The sequence below is a fragment of the Delphinus delphis genome, chromosome 20 (genome assembly GCF_949987515.2).
Source record: "Delphinus delphis chromosome 20, mDelDel1.2, whole genome shotgun sequence".
NCBI classification, from domain to species: domain Eukaryota; kingdom Metazoa; phylum Chordata; class Mammalia; order Artiodactyla; family Delphinidae; genus Delphinus; species Delphinus delphis.
Window position 1 is genome coordinate 29,008,470 of NC_082702.1, and position 27,010 is coordinate 29,035,479.

At 42.0% G+C, this 27,010-nt stretch overlaps 1 protein-coding gene across 2 annotated transcripts in view; it reads left to right on the forward strand.

The window, feature by feature from the left end:
• FTO (FTO alpha-ketoglutarate dependent dioxygenase) overlaps window positions 1-27,010 on the forward strand; it is a 374,156-nt gene that overhangs the window by 163,253 nt on the left and 183,893 nt on the right. For both annotated transcript variants that reach the window (XM_060000764.1, XM_060000765.1), the window contains exon 7: window positions 3,670-3,789. In XM_060000764.1, coding sequence (XP_059856747.1) covers window positions 3,670-3,789 — 120 coding nt within the window. The remainder of the gene's footprint in view (window positions 1-3,669; window positions 3,790-27,010) is intronic.

Genomic DNA, 27,010 nt, shown 5'->3' on the forward strand with positions numbered 1-27,010 from the left:
GAGGAGCACAGGCTCCAGACGCGCAGGCTCAGCAATTGTGGCTCACGGGCCCAGTTGCTCCGCGGCATGTGGCATCCCCCCAGACCAGGGCTCGAACCCGTGTCCCCTGCATTGGCAGGCAGACTCTCAACCACTGCGCCACCAGGGAAGCCCTGACCTTTTTCTTTTTGACTATTCCATGGAGAAGGCAGGTGCAGGTGAAATAGGAAGGTTCTAGAGATGTTTCTCTGGGTCACAGCTACGTAACTAACACTATTGTGAACGTGTGTTCATTTTTCTTTGATGATTCAGAAGGTCCTTCAAGATCCTGCAAGTTCCCTAGGCTGTCACTGTGCCTTCTGATACCTGTGGGCATTAGGTATCTTTGTATTGTCACTGCACCAAAGATTGAATAATAGGGAATTTCCATTAAGTGCATGCCTGAAACCTGGGAGTTTGTTTTAAAAGCATCATGAACCCCGAGAGCACCTCAAGAGAGTTCCGGAAGCTGTGAGCCTCCCGGGAGGGACTGCACTCTGGGGAAGGGATGAAGACCCTCCTCCTGTCATGGCTAGCACGTTATCAGTCAGTCAATATGGTGAGACTGTGATTGTTTTTAGCCTTGAAGTAATAAAGCTTCTGTTCTGTTCTGAATCCTGACCCTTTGGTTTTCATGCAGCATCCACCCTGTGGCTGCAGCTTTCCGTCCTCATTCCCAGAGTTTGGGGTGGAGGGGTGCACACCTTTTTTTTTTGGTAACCCAAACTGAATCAAGCAGCTGGAAATATTTTTTGCTTCCTTAATTAATTTTAAGGAGGGAGGCAACTGCTTCTCTTGGCAGTGTTAGCACTGGTGAGGGTGGCATTGGATGAATATCCTGTAATATTTTTTGCCCACAACATCGAAGTGAAAAAGTCAGGTTATGGAGTTGATTAAAATACATGCCAATGGGTTTGATGCCCACAAAGATTGTATCTCATGGGCAGTACTTCCACCCCTGAAAAAAAAACTCTGTTGGGAATAAGTTTCAGGGTTGAACTTTTCTGACTGGCCTCCGTGGAACGGGGGTGAGCATGAATTGACATGATTGTTAAAACTTCTCTTGCTCAGAAGATTTCATAAGATTGTGAGATTCTTGAGGACAGTAAGTGGTGGGCCTTGTGGCCTCATTTGGTCTGTTTTCTTAGTATCTACCAAGTGCCTGGCATATGGTCGGCTGTTCATTATTAACCCACTTAATCCTCACCACAAACCTATGTGGTGATTATGTAATTATCCTTATTTTACAGATGACAGAACTATTCAGTAGTGGAGCCCAGATCTGAACTGACTCCAGAACCCTTATTCTTAACCATGACACTGTCTGCTTCAAAAGATAGTTGGGCATCTAAGGAGGAAGATAAAGTCATTATTTGCTAAAATGGACAGGGTCTTTCTTTGCTCTCTTGTCCAACAGCAGTGTTTCCAGGTATGCCCCTCTCCTTGCTTCTGAGTTTTCATTTACTGAAATCCAGACTCTATTGTACCTTTAAAGGCAGAATGAACTAATTACATATGATAATTATTTTGTTTCCTGGGATATCATGGTTGCCAAGGTTTATATGTTTTGTTCTTATAATGGAAAAAACCAGCCCAAAGATAGAAAAACCCTTTCAGCTCTCCCAAACATAGGGCTTGATGCTTTGCTGACAGGTTGTTCCTATAGTGTGAATAAATTTTATGTGAAATCTATTAAAAAGAACTTTTTTTCTTGTAACAAATTATGTTGTTAAACCTGCATCTAAAGAGAAGTTGAACTACATTTGTATTCATTTTCCTTTCAAAGCAGTTAAGTTTACCTCTGTTAACCACTGTCTTTTAATACTGCAGATAAGGTTTAACAACTATTGTCTGAATATTATCTACATTCCTCTTTTTTTTTTTCTGTTTAAACAGCTTTAACTGAAATCAGTTCTACGTATCAAACAAACATTTAGTTAATGTAAACTAAAACCCTTTCATATGACTTGGTGTTCTCAGATTAGTTATTTGAGCCATTTTCACCAATGTTAAATCTTCACAAGTTGCTTTTGTTTGCCTCATGAAAGTTCAATATGGATAAACAAAACAAAAAAAATTCTTTGTGGTAACAGGTGAAGCTTATAATAGCTCTGTGCCTGTATATGGAACATGATTACCTTAGCAAAGCCAACCTTACTCAACATTAAGCTGTGAAAGCTCTACATTTCTTGAGACAACAGAGGTAGAAAGAGCTTTGGGATGAATGAAGTTGTACTTTGATTGTAAAATTTGATTTTCAAGTTGGAGATGAGTGAAAGAAAATAGGAAACAATTTCTTATTCTTTCAAAGCTTTACTCAGCCTCTCACCTACACATATTGGGATTATTTCAATTGCAGGAAGCAGAAAACTCAACCCGAATTAGTTAAGCAAAAAGGGCTTCAGGAATAGCTTGATCAAGGGTCAGTTGATGCCACCAGGACCCGGTTTTTAACTGTTCCTCTTGCAGCTGCTTCCTACTGTGTTGCCCCCATTCTTCCCATTCTGCAAAATGTTTGAAGAATCCTCTTCCTGTATCTTCTCACAGTCTCAAGACTTACTCTGATTGAACATATGCCTGTTTCCCCCAAACCCAGTTATGTGACTAGGAGAAGTGTGGTGGGCTGATTGGCTCAGATTGGGTTGCACATTCCACTCCTGGTATAAGAGCTGGAGCTTTACCCAGACCACATGGACTGAGACTGGGGAAGGGAATGGATTATCAAATGAATAATGGGGTTTGGCTAGAATAGAATGATGCTAAGGAGGCAAATCTTTGAAGTTTACCGTACTAGGTTCATAGGAAGGAAAATAAATTAGTAGTGTCTTTCCTGTTCTTTTTACCTATTGTCATTTGCCCTGACTGAACTGAGAGTGACAATTTAAATGGCTCCGTAGGTTTTATGCCGCCGTAATTAGCTTTATATTGTTCAAGTTATCTGAGTTGATGTTACCACCAGCCCCTCCTGGCCCATGGGTAAATTCTTTGTTTATTTTAGATCTAAGAAACTTAAAATTGATATCTCCTAATATGTGACTGTGTTTTGCTCTTAATACTAGGTCTTTAAGAAAGATATTTAATGAAAACATACTTTGTTTGATTATATCTTTCCCATCCTACACAGTGCAGGCTGCTGTAAACTTTAGCATCTCAGGATTTGTTGTTGATTGACTTATAGTTTCCTCATGTCCAAGTGATGAACCAACCAACAACCTGGGTTGTCTCAGTAAGCTTTTTTTTTTTTTTTGCGGTACGCGGGCCTCTCACTGTTGTGGCCTCTCCCGTTGCGGAGCACAGGCTCCGGATGTGCAGGCTCAGCGGCCATGGCTCACGGGCCCAGCCGCTCCGGGGCATGTGGGATCTTCCCAGATGGGGGCACAAACCCGTGTACCCTGCACAGGCAGGCGGACTCTCAACCACTGAGCCACCAGGGAAGCCTTCAGTAAGCTTTAAGACTACTCTCTTCCTGACTTGCAAAAAGGCTCAGGAGACTCCAAGTTATATTGGGAACTGGTTAGGCTGAGCTTTTCTCACCTTCTCTCACCCTATGGCTGTGAAGTTACTGGAGGAGAACTGAGTGACGAAGTTTACTGTCCTTGATTGTCCATCATGGTGGCATTATAACCACAGTCTTGTCTTTATGATCCTCAGGTCGAGTTTGAGTGGCTGAGACAGTTTTGGTTTCAAGGCAATCGATACAAAAGGTGCACCGATTGGTGGTGTCAACCTATGACTCAGCTGGAAGAGCTGTGGAAGAAGATGGAAGGCCTGGTAAGTATCTGGGACCGGGTTTCCTGGGATGTTGTGCTCTGGCAATCCTCGGCTGCCTAATTTGCATGGATAAAGGCAAGAGAAAGACAAGTACCATATGATATCACTTATATGTGGAATCTAAAAAGAAAATGATACAAATGAACTTATTTACAAAACAGAAATAGACTTACAGACATAGAAAACAAACTTCAGGTTCCCAAAGGGGAAGGGGAGGCGGGGCTGGATAAATGAGGAGTTGGGGATTAACAGATACATGCTACTATAAATAAAATAAACAACAAAGACCTGTGTAGCACAGGGAACTATATTCAATATCTTATAATCTATAATGGAAAAGAATCTGAAAAAGAATAGATTTATTTTTTATTTTATTTTATTTATTTTTGGCTGCGTTGGGTCTTTGTTGCTGCACGCGGGCTCTCATTGTGGTGAGCAGTGGCTACTCTTTGTTGCAGTGCGCGGGCGTCTCATTGCGGTGGCTTCTCTTGTTGCAGAGCACGGGCTCTGGGCGCATGGGCTTCAGTAGTTGTGGCTCATGGGCTCTAGAGCGCAGGCTCCGTAGTTGTGGCGCACAGGCTTAGTTGCTCCACGGCATGTGGGATATTCCCGGACCAGGGCTCGAACCCGTGTCCCCTGCATTGGCAGGCGGATTCTTAACCACTGCACCACCAGGGGGGCCCTAGATTTATATATATATATATGTATAACTGAATCACTTCGCTGTGCACCTGAAACTAACACAACATTGTAAATCAACTATACGTTAATTAAAAAATAAATAAATAAAGACAAAAATCTGTAAATTAGTGAGTTAGGTTACTCTTGGGAAGGTAGTGGGAACAACCAAGGATTTTGTCAGTACAAGCTTAGTTCCGTGCAGTGAACGGAACCTTTATTGAGCGTTTCCGACATGTAAGGCACTGTGTTAGACATACACTGGGAAGCGACAATGAGAACAGTACAACTCCTAAACTTCATTTGCATTTTTATATGCACCAGGCACTATTCTAAGAGTTTTCCCTGTATTAACTTTTTTTTTTTTTTGTGGTACGGGGGCCTCTCACTGTTGTGGCCGCTCCCGTTGCGGAGCACAGGCTCTGGACGCACAGGCTCAGCGGCCATGGCTCACGGGCCCAGCCGCTCCGCAGCATGCGCTCCGCGGCATGTGGATCTTCCCGGACTGGGGCACGAACCCGTGTCCCCTGCATCGGCTGGCGGACTCTCAACCACTGCGCCACCAGGGAAGCCCCCTATATTAACTTTTAAAGTTCTTACAACAGTCCTGTGAGTTGCAGAAACTGTTATGAACCTTAATTTATAGACATGAAAACCAAGCCCTAGAGAAATTAAGTGCCTCGCCCAAGGTCATGGAGTAAGTGGCAGAGCGAGATTGAAACCCAGGCAGCCTGGCTTTGTAGCTTGTGCTCTTAACCACTACATTCCGTTTAACAAGGAGAGAAGCATGAATATAGCCAGGTGTTGCATTAGCTAAAATGAAATCCTGTAATAGAGATTAAAAAAAAAAAATCACCATCCAGAGGCTGGAGTATTAAATTCGGAGCACTGGAGCTGGGACAGTTGTGAAACAGCAGATGTGGCTTTTGGGGACCTTGGGTGGGGAGAAGTAGGGTCGGATAAGGCATTCAGAGAGAAGCATTAGGCCCCAGGAACTGTAAAAACAAGATCAGGAGTGGGGAAGTACAGTGTGATCAGAGCACGGGATTCAGGGGATGTGTCGTAGGAAATGTAGCTAGAAGGCAAGTTGAGGCCACGTGGAGTAAGTCTAAATTAAAATAATAGTCATAATAGCAAATACTTATGTGATACTTATTAAGTACCAGACACTATTGTATTTAACTTTTATGACAACCCCGTAAAGTAGGTATTTTTCCCCCATTTTACACATGAGGAGACGGAAGCACAAAAGGTTTACCTGACTTCCTCAAGGTCATACAACTAAGTTGGGGAGCTGGGATGAGAACTCAGGAAGACTGGCTCTGGGGTCATGCCATGTGTCACCTCACTGTTCTACCTCCAAATCGTCAGGTTTGGAATGTAGTGGAAAAGTGATAAAAGCCTGCTGAACTCTTGAGAGAGTACCACTGCACAGACTTTGAGATGTGCTAGAAACAGTGAACTGATTTGCAAAAATGCGTAGTTATTGCTAATCCCTATTTTATAATAATGAAAATATCAAGTCACAACCCTGAAGGGGCCCCAGTTTGAAAGTCTGGGTCAGAGTCCAGAAGTCTCTGCTTTTCAGACATTTCCTTAAATCTTTAAAGCATGCCTTTTCATGAATATATGTCGGGGGGAGGAAAGTTGTCATCCTTTTAGTGTCCTAATAGTATCACAAAAATGGATTTCTCCAAAGACTTGAATCAGTGCAAAATGGAGCATTGTAAAACTGGGTTTGGAGGTAATGAAAAGTTCATGCTGAAATTTCCTCAGTTAGTTCTGTTCCTAAAATTAGCCTGTGTGGAGTATGCTCCATTTTTATGGGATGTATACATAAGGCAGCTTCACTTTTAGGGAATTTCTTTTTCACTGTGTAATTCTGGTTTTGTTTGCATCTGAGTTAGAACTTCTTTACTTGCTGAACCTTGACACTAAGGCATCAGTTTGACTTTGGGATTGTAATTTGACAGTTCTTTGAATTAGAGCTGGCAAACTCTAACAACGAAACAATTAGAGTTGGCAAAATAAGAAAGAAACTCACTGAGTTTTTTTTTTAATGTTTTTGTATTGCTTTTGTTCAAGGGCTTTTTTTTTTTAAGTGAAATCTTTGGTTTTGTGAGCTTACCAGCGATGTTCATTATGAATTCACTTAAACTGTTTAGTTATTTATATATTTTCAAATTTGGCGGTGATGGTACATTAGATCGACTGTCTCCCTTTATAACTCTCGTGTAAAAATACTAAAAAGAAGAACAGTCTTGGGAATTCTCCAGAGCGAGTTTCCTTGCAGTTGGTGTGGCATTACTAAGTGTTCTGAGTGAAATCAATGGCCTCTGTGTCTCAGCAAGTCTCGGGATGATCGTTATCAGCAGAGTGAAGGTTTGGGCCAAGATAAAAGGAATGGCATTCTAAATTAAATTTCAGCTTCAAGCCTTTTTTTAAACGACTTCTAGCAAATTCATAAGAATTTACTTTTGCTATTGGAAGAGACAGAAGAGCATAATCATTGGGCAGGTCTACGCTTCTGTGGCTGTTAGTGCAGTGCCATCTGGTATTTGTGTGTTCTGGGTGGAATTGGCACTGGCTGGTTAAATTCCTACTTTGTACCAGCCCACCTCATATTTTTTCAGTTGTGAGCAGTAGGGGGCAATGTTGAGCTACCAGTTTGACGCCCCCAGATGCTAAGCCTTTCAGGAAAATGCAGACAAATGCACCATTAACTGTCCAGAATTATCCCTGTTGCTTCAAGTTAGCTGTAATCTCCAAGATTCCATAACACAGGAAATCAGTTGTGGGTTAACAAATTCAACAGCAATTTAACATAAAAAGTGCAGTGTTTGGTGCACATTTGGATTCTATAGAATTAGACTAAGCCAAACGGCCTTTCTGAACGTACTCACTTTGCTTCCAGGGAATATACGGCTCAAAATGATGATCCTTTTAGACAAATGATTCTTCTTTATCGTTATGCTGTTTTGAATTGTAAAAATCACATGTGTGTTGTGGAAAGATTTCTCTAATTAATGTATTTTGTCTGTTCTGCAACATAGCATTGATCTCCTTTGGCGAGAAAATAAAACAAAAAACCTCGGGCAATATGTACATTACTTTTCACCTTTTGCTTATGATTAAAGCAACCTTTGACAGCCCTCATACCAGGGAAGAGACTTGTGTTGTAATTCCTCTCTGTCTTTGTGTTCATTTTTTTCCTTTGTGGTTGGAAAGGGGTAGTCTCAGGTAGGATATAAAAGAAGAACGGAAAATGAGCTTTGAAATCACATTTCTTCCATTAATGGTAATTGCTTCACATGTCATAACCAGTCACATATTTTAAAAAGTTTAATCAGCTGTCTCTAAAACTCCCCTAGCCTCCACTGCCAATCCCCTGTTCCAGAAAGCAACGTTTTTTTATCACACTGTTTATTCTTGCCGTTTCCCTCCCTGAGGATAGTTTTACTCTGGGCATGCTCTTGTGATGTAAATGTTAAACCTTATATTTGAATGACATTCTGATAAAATATCACATTTTCCCTGAATATTACCTCATGAAGTTTTGAGCCATTAAGCCCAGAGCACCAGAACGCTTTCTTTTTTCTTTTTCTTTTTTTTTAAAATTTACTTATTTATTTATCCATTTTTGGCTGCGTTGGGTCTTCGTTGCTGCACACAGGCTTTCTCTGGTTGCGGTGAGCTGGGGCCACTCTTCATTGTGGTGTGAGGGCTTCTCATTGCGGTGGCTTCTCTTGTTGAGGAGCACGGGCTCTAGGTGCGCAGGCTTCAGTAGTTCTGGCGCACGGGCTTCAGTAGTTGTGGCTTGCGGACTCTAGAGCACAGGCTCAATAGTTGTGGCGCACAGGCTTAGCTGCTCCGTGGCATGTGGGATCTTCCCGGACCAGGGCTCGAACCCGTGTCCCCTGCACTGGCAGGCGGAGTCTTAACCACTGCGCCACCAGGGAAGCCCCCCAGAACCCTTTCTTACAACCTAGGAAGTTAGCCTAGTCTTTCCTCTCATTTTGCTCTTCAGGAAGGTGTTATGACACTAACACTATTCAAATATTTGTATTTTATTCTTTTTTAAAACCAGCCCACCACCCCACATCCAAGATTAGCGTATTATGGGGAGACTGTTCAGGATAAGAGAGTGTTACCATTTGAAAGGAAACTGTACAGGCTTTGCTTTCTGGGTAAAAAAATATGAAAAGCCGAACTCTCCTGTGAGGTGAGGAAGTCTTGCTGTAGCCGGAGATTCAACGGATAGCCCATTTGTCTCTTAGGGTCTGGTATCGCACTTTGCAAAACTGACATTTATTTTACCTATAAAAATGTTTTAACACTATTGAATTCACAGTGATACAGAAAAGAATGCTAGGTGTGATGTCCTCTAAATTGATGACATTTATTCATTTCCTTTTGACCTTAAAAAAAAAGGTCAATTTGGTATAATTCTATAGAATATTCTAGAATACTTTCCAGAGTAAACATTTTCAGAAGTACGGATGATTTTTGTACTGGAGAGAAATTTCCTCCTTCTTTTTTCATTGCTTTTTTTTTTTCTAGAAGACAAGGGTAGATCCTGATCGTTTTGAATGTTTTGAATTGCATTTCCTGCCTTGACAGGTCCTCGTGCTGGGATAGCAGTGCATTTACATGGCAGTTGGCCTTAATAACCTTTATTGACTTTAGTGGGTCAGAGCCAAGACTGGATTATTTTAATGTATCCGTTTTGAAACAGTGTAAAACACAACATATAATTATGTTAGGTAAGCTATCGGCTACATTTAATTCTACCCATTTATGTTAAAATTTGGCACGGGAGAGCAGAGAGATGTGGAAAATGAGTAGGTGTTTTATTTAATACTGTTCAGTTTCTTGTTGTTAAAGTTTTAAGAGAGAAAGATACTTAAGAATGTGAAAGTTGTCCTTTAGGAGTTAGTTGTAATCGTTTAATTTCAAGATGAGTCATGCCTTTCAGCTTGTCATTCTGGCCTGTGTAAATCATCTGGGAAAGCTCAGGCCGTGGAGCCTGTCCGTTGCTGTCTGGCTGAGCCCTTCTTAGTATAGGTTACACTAAGGTGGGGAATGATTGAGCCAAAGAGCAGTTTGTTTGTTTTTGGAGAGATTAATGAAGCTATCATCACAGTGCTTTAGATTAAATTCTTTGTAACTGAATAAAGGAACAAGGCTGCTTTTTCACATACTGAAATATACGCGAGGTATACTGTTTTTTGCCATCTTATTATAGTTCAGTTAGCTAAGTTCATTTTAAACTTTCTTCCAAGATTAAAGATTTGTGGGGGTGTGAGGAAGAAAGTGATGTAAATAGAAATGTTAATTTTTTGTCCATATTAATGGTGGAGTCATCAACTTATATATATATGTGTGTGTGTATGTGTATATATATATTATATTTATATATCTCTCCCCTTTAACGTTAATGTATATACTAAATTATATTTGCTAATATTAATCCTGTCTTCCATTTTTCAGAGTTAGCATTTCTGATATAGGAGCAAAGTATATTATAGTAATTTAGGATCTGGTGTGAAATGTCAAGTGGTTTTAAATGAAAATGTAAACTCCCTTTTCCCTTTTTTGACTGGTACAGTGCTGAGTGGCTCAGGAGAAGCACAGATTGGAGGCAGGTAAACAGTCACAAGCACCCAACAATTCAAATTATGTATGCAGACTCTGAGCTCTGGGACCTTCTATGTCTGTTTAGCTTTGGAAATTTGGAGGAAAGAAAAAAGTCACTTTTCAGCTATAGTGGCTTAAAACCCTTGGCTCACATTTTTTCTTACCTTAAACGTGTTCACTGAAGGTTGGTTCGTTCCATATGCCTCCCTCTCCACCCCTACTCCAATTCCACACCTCTGCATTATTCTATTAAGAGTAAAATATCTGGGGGGAAATTGTACATATAACTTAGCAATGCATTTCGAACAGGTTTTGATGCCTTTGATTGCCCGTCCGGATTTCTCTCAGATTTTTCCAGTTTTTTCCTTTGTTGCTGCAGACTTAATAATGAATTAAGAAAAAAAAAAGTGTTGTGAATCCTGTCTTTTTTGGGAAGAAATTTACAATTCCAAGAGAATTCAGGCTTAAGCCTCAGAAACAGAATGTGCATGGAAAGCACAAAGGACTGTGTTTATGATTCCCTTTGAAGTGTTTTTGCAACTGGATAAGGAAAATTTCAGAAACCGTCTGATAGTGTTCAGGGTAAATACTTAAACCCCTTTAGAGAATTTCACACACAGATACTGTGCAGCAGAAAAAAGGGATACTTATGTTTCTTAAAGCTACTACAGCCTACAGCTTTGTACTTAAAGACAGAGGTGTTGAATAGAATTCTACTGAGGATACATCCAGTGACAATATCTCCAGGAACATCAGAGCAAACCAGTGGGTAGGACTTTCTGTTTTTAACCCTTCCATGAGCTGTGTGAGAGCTGAGCTTTATTGGTACCAAGTACTAGGATGTGCCTGTTACATTCCAGGAATGTTAAGAGGATTGTTCCAGTGCCTCCGCTCTGCTCACAATGAGAACAAGGCTAAAAATGCTGAAGATGGTGAGACAAAGCAACAGGAGCCGGGAGATTCCAAGTGAAAGCCTTGCCATCTCTCTTATTAGTTTGTGGAGAGAAGAATGGAATAAACAGCTAAGGTTTCTATTTGAGCCTGGTTTCACAGGCTTTAGCTAAATTTTGTTAGCATTTGTTAATAAACACACAGACACACACACCCATTTCACATATGTTCGATATATTTTTTAAGTAGACGAATTCTCTTGTTATATATCATTTTAACCACACTGGAATTCAGGTTGATGTAAAGGTGTGAAGAGCCCACTCGTTTTCCCTGGGGAGCTCTTGGAGCCTTGGCTGCTGGAATTTGTCTTGCATTGCTTTGAGTAGCAGACCATCGTGGCATTTCAGATGTGAATTCAGAAACCTTCAGACCAGATTGGGGTGGTTGGAATTTCCATTTTTCCTAGAAAAGATAGAGCATAAAACAAATGTATACTGTATTTCCTCTGGTTGTTTGGCGGGCAGGGAGTGGGACAGTAAATTCAGCTCTAGTCTGTCATTTGTCTTTTTATAAATATCTTTGACATATTCTAGAAGAAGGTCAGTCTAAAGGAATGAAATGATTTAAAACAAACAAACAAACAAACAAAAAAAAACCCGACAGGCCTACGGTTTTGCAAGGGAAGCAGGATTTCCAAAGGCTATGTACCAACTGTTGGGAATATTAATCAAGGTCTTAGGATCTTATTTCCCAAGATGGTTATTGAATGGTCCCTAAAACTATTCCCTTCTGAAGAAAAGTGTTTTGATGATCAAATGAGAGAGTTTGTAAAATATAAAAATACTATACACGTGCAAGTCATCACCAGGAGTGATTTTAGAAGGAAGTGTAAACAGGTGTCAATTTTGGACCCCTTACTTAGAGGTTATTTGACTGAGTCTCCTTAGTGCCAGCATCCCTCCCTGTTTCCCATTTCCCTTCCTCTAGAACTAGGGTTAGTCTTTGAGCTAAAGGGACTCACAGTGTCTGGAGCTCAGGGCTACTCTGGTAATGTTTCTCCTTTACTGGGGGCTAAATACTTTGGGAGGCAGGGCTGGGAATCTTTCCATATTTTGCAAAAATGTCTCTATGGACAAATGTGCTCCAAGTGCCGAAATCCCAGAGAGCTCTGGGAACACATTAAGTCGACTCTTTTGTGCATTAAGGGTAACATAACCATCGTCCTGCTCTCTTCTTGTTGACATCTGCAAAAAATGACCTTTTTTTTAAACCAAAGGAAACTGATATGTTGCCTTTTCGGTCTTCCTGAAAGAATCTCTGTGATCATTTGTAGATGATATTCTTAACACCGTCTTTTCCCTAACATGTAAATTATGATCAACTTTTTGGTATTTCCTTACACAGTCTCAGCCCATCTGGAACCATCTGTGACAATCTCATTTGTAAATTTTTCCTTGATGTGTATAAAAATCTCAGATAATCTCCAACTTGATTTTGATTGATTGACAAAATTAGCCTTCACATAAAAATCTGGAGTCTTATGGCCATATTCAAAATTAATTTTCAGTGTTTAAGACAAATCTGTTCTGGTTATAAAGACCCGGAACAGGTGGTAGCTTGATAATATATATCCCACTAACTTAAATGTTATTAATTTAAATGAGCACTTATGAAATTGCCCAGAATTATGCATCAGATCTTCTTTAACAGATGTTGAGGGATTAAGAAGGCTTGTATTTTATTTAACGTCATAAACTTTTCTTGCAGTTACCAGTGAATTTTTTAATGGACGAAAGTAGTGGGATATGCCAGTCCTTGTAATAAATTAGTATTTTCTTGGTACTGGGGTCTCATATCTTGGGCCACCCGAACCGTAGTTGGGAAAGGTGTGCCTTCTTCAGCCATCTAGTAATAAGTATCTCAAATGTAACAAATCCAAAACCAAACTCTTGATTCCCATAACTCCCCCTGGCCTTTCTCCCAGTATTGCACAGTATTGCACAGCCAGAAACCTTGGAGTTGTCTTGATTTATCAGTGAATCCAGTTAGCTCTATTTTCAAAATAGATTCATGATCTAATTACTCTTTACCACCCTCTCTGCTACTACCTTGGTGTAAATAACCTCCCTATTTCTACCACTTATATGTTCACCCCTGTTAAGAGCGTTCCTTTCAAGTATGTCAGGTTATTTCACTGCCCTGGCCCAAACTCACCATCCCGTTCAGAAATCCAGCTTCCTTGTGAGGGGCCTTGTGCCCTCTAGGATCTGTCCACCCACTCCCTCCTCTCCCCACCTAAGTCTTTTCCCCCCTCCCCCTCCTCCTTCTAGCCTTCTTTACTGTCTTTAGAACATGCCCGGTTTCCTCCTGCCTCAGGGCCTTTGCATTTGCTGTTGCCTCCATCTGGCACATTCTTCCCTCTCCTGACTCACTCTGTCACTTCCTTCCCAACTCTCTGCTGCAGTCCCTCCTTGGAGAGGGTTTTCTCTGACCAAGCCCTCTCTGGTTGCAGAGCAAGAGTGTCTCTGTTCTGCTTTCCCTCCTACTGCTCTCCCCTGCCTGCCGTGATACCACGTATGTGTTTACGGTCTGCCTCTACTTATAGAATCCTCACGAGGGCAGAGACTTTGTTTTATTCACTATTGTTTCCCCAGCTCTTAGGACAGTGCCTGATATTTAGTAGGTAATCGACCCCTAACTTGTTAAAGGAAATTAGGAGTTTGGGATTAACAAATACACACCACTGTATATAAAATAGATAAACAACAAGGATGGACCTGCTGTATAGCACAGGGAACTATATTCAATATCTTATAAATAACCTATAATGGAAAAGACTCTGAATAACAAAATATATGTATATATGTATAACTGATCACTTTGCTGTATACCAGAAACTGACACAACATTGTAAATTAACTATACTTCAATTAAAAAAAAAAGAAATGGGGAGTTTCCTGGCAGTCCAGTGGTTAGTACTCCATGCTTCCACTGCAGGGGACCTGGGTTCAGCCAAAACAAAACAAAAAAATGAATCCACGTTGGGTCAGCATTCCAGCCTTGCATTTCCTCACCTCCAGGCTCAATAGCGTAGCCTTCAGTACATTCTTTTTAACTCTGTACATTCTCCTCAAATGTTAGGTCCTGCTTCACAGGAATATTTTGGGGTTAGTTTTATTTTTAAACCAACGTAACCCTTGTAGCAGTACCCCCAAAACATCTTGAACATTAAAAAGTAATAATAATATCAAGAGCACAGAGGATGTACCAGAATGTTCTGTTTTATGCCTTTGGCATTTACACTGTGAAGATGGAGCAATCACTGGCGAACACCTTATGCGAATATGAAAACTCTTTTTTTTAAAAATGAGAGATGTAGGTAGGTTATTAAGTTTCCCCGAGTAATAGTGCTGTGAAAACTTAAGAATCATGGTGTTTTTGCCTCATTTGTTGGCATTCTTCGTATTTTAGATTTCCCTATTCTTGAAATAATAGAGTACAGTTGTCATAAAATTAAATGAGTTCCCCAACAGAGCTTGGACTTTTCATGACTAATTTCCCAAGTTAGATAGGGAAAGTGGCGTGAACTGGACAGGTGTGGGGTACAGAACTAGGGAAATCTCTGAGGAGCAAACTGACTTCTGCTAGACAAGCTGAAAACTGATTAAAATATTTATCATCCTTTGGGTATGCAATAGCTTTTGATGATGGAAGGCATGTTAATATTCATCTTTGCTGCTTGTCTACACTCCAGACAGATCCCAGGAAAGAATGTTCAGATGACCAGTTTTCTCTCCTCACCAGGAGTCCTTGAGACCCAGTACAGCTTGGAACCAAGAAATGCCTTGTGATGTGACTGAGCTTTTCCTCTGGGGGGTGGGGATGGGAGGAATACAAACCAGGAGAGACCTTTGGACTGGAAAGCTTTAAAGGATTACTGCTTTCTCACAGGAAGTCTTTTGCCAGAACAAAGGGAGAAGTTTGGTCATTTTATAAGCAGCAGAACTGCCGAGGCCAAGTCCATGAGGCTGACTTGGCTCCTTGGGGGGATCTAAGCCTTACAGAGGATTTTGGGGTAAATGCCAATGTGGGCTGAAGATTCCCCTCTCCTTCCCCCTTCTCCCCGTCTTTACTGAGGAAGTGTTTGCTGCTGATGCCCAGGTCTTCTGACTGGTTCCTCTGGAGTCTCCATCTTGTTCTCATCTTGAGACGGAATAAGTATAGATGGTGTCCAGTTAGGCAGGTATGAACAGCATAAGGTGGCCTGCTGCGGTTCTCAAGACCTGTCTTTTTTTTTTTGCGGTACGCGGGCCTCTCACTGTTGTGGCCTCTCCCGTTGCGGAGCACAGGCTCCAGACACACAGGCTCAGCGGCCATGGCTCACGGGCCCAGCCGCTCCGCGGCATGTGGGATCTTCCCGGACCGGGGCACGAACCCTTGTCCCCTGCATCGGCAGGCGGACTCTCAAGCACTGCGCCACCAGGGAAGCCCGACCTGTCTTTTTTTAAAATTTTTTTTTTAATTGAAGTATAGTTGATTTACAATGTTGTGTTAGTTTCAGGTGATTCAGTTATATATATATATATATGTACACACACATACATATATATACACATGTGTGTATATATATATTTTTTTTTCTTTTTTAGATTCTTTTCCCTTATAGGTTATTACAAAATATCGAGTAGAGTTCCCTGTGCTATACAGTAGGTCCTTGTTGGTTACCTGTTTTATATATAGTAGTTTGTATCTGTTACTCCCAAATTCCTAGTTTATCCCTCCCCGCCTTCCCCTTTGGTAACCATGTTTGTTTTCTATGTCTGTGGGTCTATTCCTTTTTTTTTTTTTACCTTTTAATTTTTATTGGAGTATAGTTGATTAGCAATGTTGTGATAGTTTCAGGTGTATGTGAGTGTATTTCTGTTTTGCATGTCAGTTCATTTGTATCTTTTTTTTTTTTTTTAGATTCCACATATAAGCCATATATGATATTTGTCTTTCTCTGTCTGACTTACTTCACTTAGTATGATAATCTCTAGGTCAAGACCTGTCTCTTAATTTTTTCTTTTTTTTCTTTAATGGGAGAAAGAATCTGGCGTATTAGTTTAGTTAATGAAGCAGTGTTGTTTTCTGTCTTGATTGGAATAGCCTTGATTATATTTTTGAAGACAAGTAAGAGCCCTGAAAGAAGCTGACCTTTTTATGGAGCTGTCTGAAAAACCTGGCAATTGAATAGAATATTCTTATAAAAGCAGCAATATGTGAAGACACTTAGTTTCTGTCTTTAAAATCTGAAAATTCAGAATCTTCCCCTTTTGCATTTTAGTTTCTATTATTCCATGCTGAGATATTTTTATGAAAGATACCTTGGAAAATTGGACAATAATGATATATTTGAAAACTCTTAAAAGAGTGAAAAAGAAATGTTTTTCTTCACCCTAGCCATTTAATCATTCCTCTGCTCCACTTTGCATAGATAGTGTGAAGTTATACAAAAAGTGAGGACTTGTGTCTCCCAGGTTGATAAGGCACAAGGCAGTAAGTAATTCAAAGGGAGGAAAAACAAAGGAGAAAAGTGAATTCTGACAGAGGCCTTTGGGAATACAGAGGATTTTGATAGCTAGAGCCAGGTGGAGTCTGCAAAGATGGCCGAAGCAGAGACACTGTAGTGGGAAAACACAAGCTCTGCTCACAAATTTGATTAGACTGGATGGAGTGTGCTTTGGGTGAGTCCAGCAGTGAGAGAGATTAGGAAGATGAACAAGGACCTTCTTTTTCTAATGCATTTCTCTGTAAGGTAAGGCGCTCTCACCCCTTAATAACTGGCTTCCTATCAAAGTCATGGGAAGCGAAGTGCTAAACATGCACAGCTAAGAATAAAATGAAACTATTTTATTATCTTGCATCTGCGAAGATTTTACTTGGGAAACAAGTCAAGATTGTATTATTTGCACTGACTCCAAGACCTGTTTGCATCCTGAATACAGCGAACAAGCAACACTACATTTTCAGAAGGAGAATTACAAATGAGTTGAGGCTTTTTCCAACCAAGGTCTTTTTTTTTTTTCCCTCAAAAATTGAATACCAGACCTACTGTATAGCACAGGGACCTATACTCAATATCTTGTAATAACCTCTAATGGAAAAGAATCTGAAAAAGAATGTAAGTATATACATATATATATATATAAATATGTATGTATATATCTGAACCACTTTGCTATATACTTGAAACTAACACAACACTGTGAATTAACTATACTTCAATTAAAAAAAAAATTGAATACCAGCCTAATAATTTTGGACTTTGGTCAGAGGCAGGTCTTCCTTTGTGGGAACCACCTGTGATTCTCTTCCATGTTTAGGAACCTTAGGTCTATTTCCTTCTTTTTTTTTTTTTTGGATATTGGAATTGTGGTTTGGAGGAAATGACATCTCCACTGCCTTTTCTAGAGGCAGCAGTCTTGAAGACGTAAGTACTTGCATAGAAGTATTTTGAAATACAGTCAAAGTGTCATTCATGAGTTACTTGATTTGGACCAGGATAGCAGGTGTGGTCATCTGTCATTTCCACCGCTGAAAAAGAGCGTTTTCTTCCCCACGCGTATCTCCCCATTCTTTGGCTAATAACTCCAAGTTAGTGATTGTGCACTCCACGCTGTCCTACATTTGCCATTGCACTTTGGCATGTCAGTCACACCACTTGAAAGACGGAGTCAGTGTTCGGAATGTAAATAGTGGCTGTGCATTCTGGTGTCTCCCACCTTTATATATAGATCTCTGCTAGACTTTCACTTTTTCCCTCTCTGTGATGTTTTTATTTTCTAGTGACTACTTTGATTACTTCCAAGGCACGAGGTGTTAATTCTTGAGTGATTAATAACTCTCTGTGAGTTTGTTCTTCAGATGCGAGCTTCTGCAAGATTGCCTTTACTTTGATTCTGTTTGGGAATCTAAGGTCTTGGGATAATGTAGAGGCCACCTTATTTATCAGCGAGATGGAGAAATGACATTATAGGGCTACTGTTTATGTACCAGAGAACCTTATGAGAGAGTCACACCCAGGAGGCTCTTTCCTAGAGAACACAGTGGACTTTGTACTTTTCAGAATGCCTTCTCCTTTGATATCTCTTTTTTTCCTCACAGTGCCAGAGAAACTGGTAGCAGAGATGTAGGCAGATTTGTCATTGTCTTTCCGGGCTGGAACATTAATCCTGTGCCCTTTAGTTTTTGACTGTACCGTGGTACCCACACTGCTAGGCTCTGACAAGCTGAGGTCAACTGCCGTGGAATCCTGGAGCATCAGAGTTGGAAGGGACCCAAGAGATGGTCACCGCATTCTCTTCTTTTTGGCAAAGGAAGGGCTCGGGAGGTACAGAGGCTTGTCTGGGGGCAACAGAGCCAGGTACTGGTGGACCTAGAACCCAGATTCCCCAATTCCCAGTTCAGCATTTTCCACCATGTGCTAAGTCTCCCAGTGTCTATGCCTTCTCTGATGCATTCACCAGCTTTCGGCTGGATGCTAGTAACAAAATATGATAAAAGGAATGTTTCTCTGGAGTCTTTTCTCTGCCTGTGTTTGGGCCTGGCATATCAAAATTAGGCTCTTTCGTGTTGAGGTAAACAATTGTTTCTGTTCATCCAGTGTCCGTTCCTCCTCTAACAGCCTCTGTATGTTCTTTTGGGGACCAGTTTCTTTCAGTGGATGCAGGTGGAGTTGCATTGCCTTCGTCTGGCTACTCCACAAGCATGTGACCTGAGCTAGGTCTTTCAGATCAGCTCTCCCAGGACTATTTGCTGACACATGCACATGGCGCAGAATTCAAAAAGTATCAAAGCATATGCAGTGCAAAGTAAGCCTTTCCCACCACTCGCTCTCCCAGACACCCATTTCTTTTTCCTCAGAGGCTAGCGCTATTCACAAACATTTTTTTGTACCTTTCCAGAGATATTCTATATACTTACAAATATTTATGTGCTTTTTTTTCAAATGAATAAACACTGTATCTTAGAGACCTTTTCATATTTGTACATTCATTTATAACTGCGTAGCTTTTCATTGTATGGTGTCATAATTTATTTAACCAGTCTCCTACTGTATTCAGTCTTCTGCTTCTGTAAATAATGTTTTAGTGAATATCCTAATATAGGCATACCTTGGAGGTATCGTGGGTTCAGTTCTAGACCGCTGCAATAAAGTGAATTTGCAGGAAAGTTAATCACTCAGGTTTTTTGGTTTCCCAGTGCGTATAAAAGTTATGCTTACTGTAGTCTATTAACGTGAATATTTTTAGAATCATGTCTAAAAAATGTACATACCTTAATTTAAAAATACTTCAAGGCTAAAAACTGCTGACTATCGTCTGAGCTTTTTGCATTAGTCACATCAAAGATCGCTGATCACAGATCACCATAACAAATATAATAGTAATGAAAAAGTGTGAAATATTGTAAGAATCACTGAAATGTGATTCAGAGACACCAAGTGAACAAATGCTTTTGGAAAAATGGCTTGCTTAATGCAGGATTGCCACAACCTTCAATTTGTAAAAACCAATAATATCTGCAAAGTGCAATAAAGCAAAGTGCAGTAAAATGAGGTTTCCCTGTACATAAGATTTCCACATATAACATCTATGATAATACCTAGGAGTAAAATTGTTGGATCAAAGAATATGTGTATTTTCAATTTTAAGAGAGATGGTCAAATTGCCTTACATAGGTAGAGTGTAGAGCAGAGTGTGTGTGTGTGTGTGTGTTTATGCCTGTGTATTCATATGTAGAGTTTATGTGATGCAGCGCCTGTTTTCCCTACATCCTTACCAGTGGCAGTATAACACTTTTTTCAGATATGATTGATGAAGAATGGTTCCTGTTCTGTTTATGAAGAAGCTGAGGCTCAGAGAGGTTAAGTGACAGAAGTAGTGAACGACAGAACTGGGGTTTGCAGTTAGCCAAGGCCGTCTGGTTCCAGAGTCTGCTCTCTGAATCACTATAATAATCTTAGCTAAAGCTCCATTCTGTTACTTGCAACCGAAGAATCCTGACAGATTTTGAGGTTCCAGCAGGGAACACTCATCTTTCCTCGGCTGGTCAATGTGGGAAGTTGCTCTTTCACCCTGGAGTTGTCTGCCAAATCAGCTCAATCAGTCCAGGTGATCAGAGCAGTTACTCTGACATCCAGTGATATCATTATGCAGTGGAATTGAGTTTTATACAGGAAGTAGGTGGCCCTTTACCCTACTGAGTCTTAGGGTCCAATGCCATAGCTGTGTTCATCAATGGAAGGGAAAGGGCGGTGGGGTCTCCTTGCCCCTGGAGACATGGTACGTTACCTGATTTTCTGTTCAGAGTTACGTTCCTGTTGGATTCTATTCAGGTCTGAGTTTCGGTGGTTATGTTCTGCTGCGATGAGCCTCCTTGGCCTCTCCTGCTCACCTTCATTCTTCCTCCACCTATCAGGCTTCATTAGGTCATGTAAACGATGACTCACTTCCTGTTCTGGGCCCTTCTCTGCTTGGCCATGGAACTGTGAGTTCAAGTCTTCACCCTGCACACACAGTTTCTAGGTAAGAGTTTATTGCTAGAAGACTTTGGGGAGGATTGAGATGATTGGGGAGTGGTTAGAATTATATTTCCAGGTAAAGGCAAGGGTGAAAAGGGGTCTCAGGAGGGCTAGAGAGCTCTCCTTTGACCCTTTCATAAACTGTGTCAGTAGACTCTAATTCTCAAGAGCTGGGTGGGGTCCCCTCTACCACTCTGGGCCCTGCTGGGTCACATCTCTTGCTGTGTTGTAAAGTCAGGTTCTACTGCTGATAGCATGGCCCATGGTATCAGTCACCAAGTCATGTCAATTTGAGCCCCTTCCCCTTTGAAGTAGTCAAGCTTAGATGCTTTCGGGTTAAGTGCTTCAGCTCTCAAGTTAGTCGAGTGTGAGCCCTGGCTCCATCATTTAGGAGTGTGTGATATTGGACAGTCACATGGGGAGGCTCGAGCTTCCTCATCTGTAAAATGGGCATGACGAAAGTACTGCCCTATCGGGATTGTTGTCTGAGGTAATAGGTGTAGTGTTTCACACGTTGCCTGGCATACTTTTAGCATTATTGTTTTGAATCTGTCCTCTTCTTTCATTCCTCCTGCCATCTGCTAATTCACTGCCCCCTCACCTCTCACCTGAGTCACCCCTCCAGCTCTCGCAAACTCTCAACTCATCTTATGGTTACACATGCCCTAGAATCGATGCTTTCCATTCAAGTCTCTGTTCAAAAGACAACTCAGAGTGGCCCTTTTCTTTCCCTTTTTACTCTGCTTTATTTTTCCTCAGAGCATTTATCCTTATCTGAATGGACGTCTTATACATTGATCTGTTTCCTATGCTAGAATATAAGCATCTTGAGGGCAGGGACTCTGTTTTGTCTCTGCCACGTTCTCAGTGCCCACGTGTCAGAACACAACACCTATTTGTTGGGAAAGTGAAGACACACATGCTTTGTGGGTGCAGGGTCTCTCTTAGTCACCTCTTTTTATGTCTTTAGTGCTTCGTACGTGGTATTTGTTGAATGGCCTGCTGTCCCTTCTTCTGGGCTCAGTCCATTTTACAAACTCCCTTGTTTAAAAACATTCGAGAATTATCCATTACCAACTGCAGAAACCTTATCTTTTCAGTCTTGTATGGAATGTGATTTCTCTGCATTCGAGGCATTCAGCATTAGGTTGTACATGAGAGACACCTATGCAGCTTTTCATGGATGTGAGCACCATCTCCAGTGACTTGGGTTCAACAGCTATAGCTTTCAATCTTGGCTGCATGTTTGAATCATTCAGGATTAACTTTTTAAAAACATCACGTGGGTTCCACCTCCAGTGATACTGATTTAATTGGTCTAATCTGTGGGCCCAGTGGATTCCAGTGTACAGTATTGCCAAGTTGCTGTAGGTTTAAAAAGCCTCACAGGTGATTCTGACGTGGGTTAGGGGCTGAGAACTACTGTTCAGCAGATAAGTATCTGACCTCTCACCAAATTTGATTTGATTGAATGGACAAATACATGAACGTATGAGCCAATTAACAGGAAAGATGTCTCACTTTAAACCAGAACAAATGTATTGAGTGCCTGCTGCGTTTCCTAAATTCTGTGGAGGACTCAGAAGGGAAACAGCCATCTTTATAATTGACATACAAGGTGGAAGGAAGAGGATGTCGGTCAAAGGTTCAAACAGAGATGTGAAAGCTTGGAAGATGGTGGGATACACGTGGATGGGTAGGATTTCGGAAGTCTTCTTGATCAGCAGGGACTTCTGAATTAAATCTTATAGAATGGGGAGAATTTTGGCAGGTGGTGATGGGGATGGGAAGAGAGTAGACATCTCCCATGGAGGGAATAGCATGTGTAGTGGTTGAGGATGGGAAATGCAGGTTATAGTCAAGCCTCCTAAAGTGGGGCTGGCAGTGCCCCAAAGCTAGTCTCCTTCTAGAGTTCTCTAACTCAGGAAGTGGTACCACTACCCACCTTGCTCTTCATGAGAGAAGCAGGGAGTCATCCCTGAGACTTCCTTCCCCCTTCCCACCCCACATATCCTCTCTGAGAACTTTTATTCCTGAAATATCCACTTCTTTACATCTATGGTGCTACCAGTCTGGTCCAAGACACTATCACCACTCCCCTGGGCTGTTGCAGTAGCTGCTGTCTGGTTTCCTGTGTTCTTCACACAGCAACCAAGGGCAGTGTTTTCAAATGCAAATCTAACCACGCCCCTTCCTGTGTAAACTCCTCCAATGGGTTCCAGTTGCTCTCAGGGTAAAGATTAAAATATTTTATCCTCAGCCCACCTCTTCTGGCTTCCCTTCCCTCCAGCCACTTCACTCTCCGTATTTCTCACCACCCTGGCATCTTCTCAACAAAGCCAATGCATTGTGCTTCCTTCTTCTTCAAGGCCTTTGCACATGTTTCCTCTTCCTGGAATGTCTTCTTTCACCAAAACATAGGTATAGATTACTTCTACTCTTTTTTCAGATCTCAGCTCAGTTTGCCACTTCCTTAGGAAGGACTCCCTTGACCTGTCCAACTAGTCTGGTCCCTGTGTTGTCCTTTCCTATTACCTCCATGAAAGCCATGCCCAGAAGCTCAAGCTTTATTCTGGAGGCCTTGAGCATTTATGGCAGATAGAGCTTAGGAGCACTTATCAGTTTCATGAAGATCCAGTGCTGCTAGAGACATTAAAATAGATGAAGTGATTTTTGGTGGTTAATTTGTGAATCTCATTAACCATCATCCCTTGACAAAGAACAGGGAATCGTTGATCATATTGTAAAATAGAATGTGAATAGCCTTGTGGTTTCTTTGTACAGATTCCTCCCAATTATTGGAATACAAGCCAGTTCTATAGTATTAATTTGGGTGCTGTTCTCTGCAATAAGACAGCCCTCGCCAAATTTTCTTTGTAAGAGGCAAGTCGAAAATGTACAACCATTCCGGGTAAGCCTCCTGGTGAAGCCATTGTCCAATTCTTAACAGTTATGAACAGATGAGTGAATTGATGAGGGGAGGATAAGCTGCCTCTGGGTGAACCTCAATTATGCCTTCTGTAACTATTCCTTTCCTAATTTTAGTATCTTCCAAACATCATTCACCTTAGACTTTACGAAAGGCCAGGGTTTCTAGGGATGGTCACATTTTTCTCTCCCTTGCTAGACATAAGCAATCTGGGAAAATTGGCCACCAACCTCTTCCTGTCAGAAAGGTCAGGAGCCTTTGTCCTTGGTACTGCCCTGTGCTTGTCTAGGTTGAGAGTCATGTGACAAATCAGGAACTATCAAGGGCCCATGTATTTTGGCACTAGGAGCCATGCAGAATCTCGACAGTGGTTTCAGCAGTGTCATTTAGATGCCATTCTTTCTTGTTATTCCTCTGTTGATGCCCAGAGTCACCATCCAGCCTGAAGGGACCAGGAGGGTCTCTGGTCCAGGGTATCCTTGGGAGGGATACAAGAATCCTCATGCTGAGTTGGACTCTCCTGGTGAGAAGTGATTTGTTGTCCTGATTAGAATGTAAACACTTGTTGCAGTTGAGTTTTGTCTCTCATGTGAGTTTTATCATGGCCTTCTGTATTTATAAACATGTCTCGAGCATGAGGGAGAAATGTGATAACTTTCAAGCCCCCAAGAGGGTATCCATTTGTTTTCTCTATGGCCTGAAATTAAGATAACTTAGCATCCTTCTCTGAGAGTCCCGTATCCCTCTTGCCTTGACCGGCTGGCCTGGGATGGTGCCCAGATTGCCATTTCCTAAGTGTTCCATCTTCTTCTAGTAGGGTCTGTAAAGTTTTTTGACAAAGTACTTTTTTTTTTTTTTTTCGGTACGCGGGCCTCTCACTGTTGTGGCCTCTCCCACCGCGGAGCACAGGCTCCGGAAGCGCAGGCTCAGCGGCCATGGCTCACGGGCCCAGCCGCTCCGCGGCATGTGGGATCTTCCCAGACCGGGGCACGAACCCGTGTCCCCTGCATCGGCAGGCGGACTCTCAACCACTGCGCCACCAGGGAAGCCTGACAAAGTACTTTTTGTAGTCAGTTGGCATGTACTAGAGGGGTGCAAAGTCCAGGTCAGGCTTCAGCCGAATCCAGCAAACAGATACTGATTTTTTTTGTTTGTTTTTTAAGATTTAACGTAGCAAGCAATGGAGAAAATCAAGAGTTGCTACACCTGTGGAGCTTACATGCATGTTAAGGAAATAGATGTACACATATATAAGGCATGATGTGGAATGTCAAATGAGAGGTGGAAACAAAATGTTGAGAGAGAGTGCCCTGGAGAATATAAGTCAGATTGAGAAAGCTGGGGTAGGCTTCATGGAAGAGGAGGTTTCCTTTTCACTGTACCTTGAAGAGTGAACTGACCTTTGGTAGGCAGAGTTTTTGCAGGTGAAGAGGAGGGGTGGGCCCCAGTTTAGGCAAGGGCTAAAGCTCTAGAACACTAGGGCGGGCTTGCAGAAATGACAGAGTACGTTGTCACCAGTGCTTCGAGTACCTATTGGGGGTGGAATGGAAGAGAGAGGGGCAGCCACCTAGGAACTAGAGAGCAAGTGAAAAGGAGAGAATGGGGCCAACTTACGAAGAGCCTTGAATGGCACGCTTAGAAATCTGGCCTTTATTCTGGAGATCACGGCGGGGGGTGGTTTCAAAGATTTTTGAAGAGGATTCATTTTTCAAAAGTGTAACTGGCAGCAGCACAGTGGGTAGATGGTAGAGAGGAGAGGCTGCGGACCGGAAGACCTGTTGCAGATATTCCGGTGAGCAGCAACGAGGTTCTGAACCAGGGCGGTGATAGAGAGAATAAAAAGAGGGATGAATTCCAGGGTTTTGTTTTGTTTTCAGAGAGGTACGTAGAACTTCATAATTAGATGTGAGGGATGAAAGATGGGGAGGAGTCACGGGCCATTTTGCACGATACCGGTTCTTAGTTACTAGATGGTTGAGGATGCCATTTACGGAGCGAAGGAACAGAAGAGGAGGACGTGTAGGGCCATACGGGGTTTGAGGAGCCAGTAGAACATCTAAGAAGATCTGGAAATCTCAGAAGGACTGAAGTGTGGTCGAGTCAGACCCGAGTATAGATTCAGGAGTTGGATTCACGTCTTCGGTAGGCGTGCCTGTCATGTGCCAGGCGATGTTCTCCCATATGTTCATCCACGCTTGAAAGCTCCTGACGCATGGCAGCCATCTACATGGAGACACAGCGGAAGGAAGTGGAATGAGGGAGCGCGAATGTAGGTGAAAGATTCAAGCAGCGTCACAGGCGGAGTGTGGGGTGACCTAGTATAAAGGACAAGCACGGGAGAGCCAGTGAAACAACCGGAGATGGCAGTCAGAGAGGTGCAAAGAAAACTGGGAGTAGATGGTGGAATTGAAGGAAACATAGTGTCAAACCCCGTGGAGAGATGATTAGGATCAAGAGCGACCCTACTTTTGAATTCAGCATGGAAAATGCCGGTAGGACAGTAAGGGCAGAAGGACAGGGGCCTCTTCTTAGGCCCCTCAGTTTGACCTATAGCATCCCTGGAAGACAGAGCTGGTCTGAGAAACTTCCTCTCAGATCAGATCACAGCAATGTACAGATGGGGCCTTGCAGTTAGCTGTCAGAGTTCTGAGTCCCTCTGGCAATCAGCCTGTAGACCTGCAGTTGCCCAGTAGCTGACTAAATAAGGGCTGACTTAAAGCCGTGAACATTTTAATTTGCAAAACCATTGTTGTATTTAATCGCAAGTCGGGGGCAACTTAGCAGTGCATCTCCAAAATGGCACTGGGCGCTGGCCATGGCTTTTACAATTTATGTTGAAAACGAACATTGACCTCCATGGCATAAAAAAAGCAGATTGTTGACTATTGTGATTAATTTGGTCTCTAAGGCCAGGGAAACCGTTCATGCTGTATATCAGTTGTAAAGTTGTGGTGGTAGTTACGGGGCAAAATGAAAAATCAATACCAGAGCTACAGGATCGTGCTCTTAAAATCCAAGGTGCGTTTTGTTGCAAGTTGCATGGAAGAAACTGACCCCCCAAGGGACAGACATACCTTCTTTATTGCACAAGTGTGTGTCTGTTGTGGAAAAGCCGAGGAAAAGGGATGGGTCTTATTAGAGTGTAGCTGGGGTACTAGGAGAAGGATCAGATTGTTGCAGTTTCGAGTAAAACCTCACTAACAGTTATGTGTGTCCTAAGGCAACCTCAACCAGTAATCTCCAGAAGCATTGTGTGGCCAGAAGCCAGGATTACCTGGGTTACACTTTAGCCTCTGCTAATCACATGCTGCTGTTAGACAAGTCTCTTCCCCTCCCCAGTGTGTTCTGTGGTTTTCTGTGTTACGACTTCAGAGATGCATTGACATACTTGAGTGGAAGAGGAGTGTCTTCCATTAGCATCATTATGAATAAGACACCCAAGGGACTTGTTTACGTTTTCCATGCCTCCAAGTGGGAGTATACTTCTTTTCTGTCAAGCCTCTGCGTTTAAGGGAGTGGGT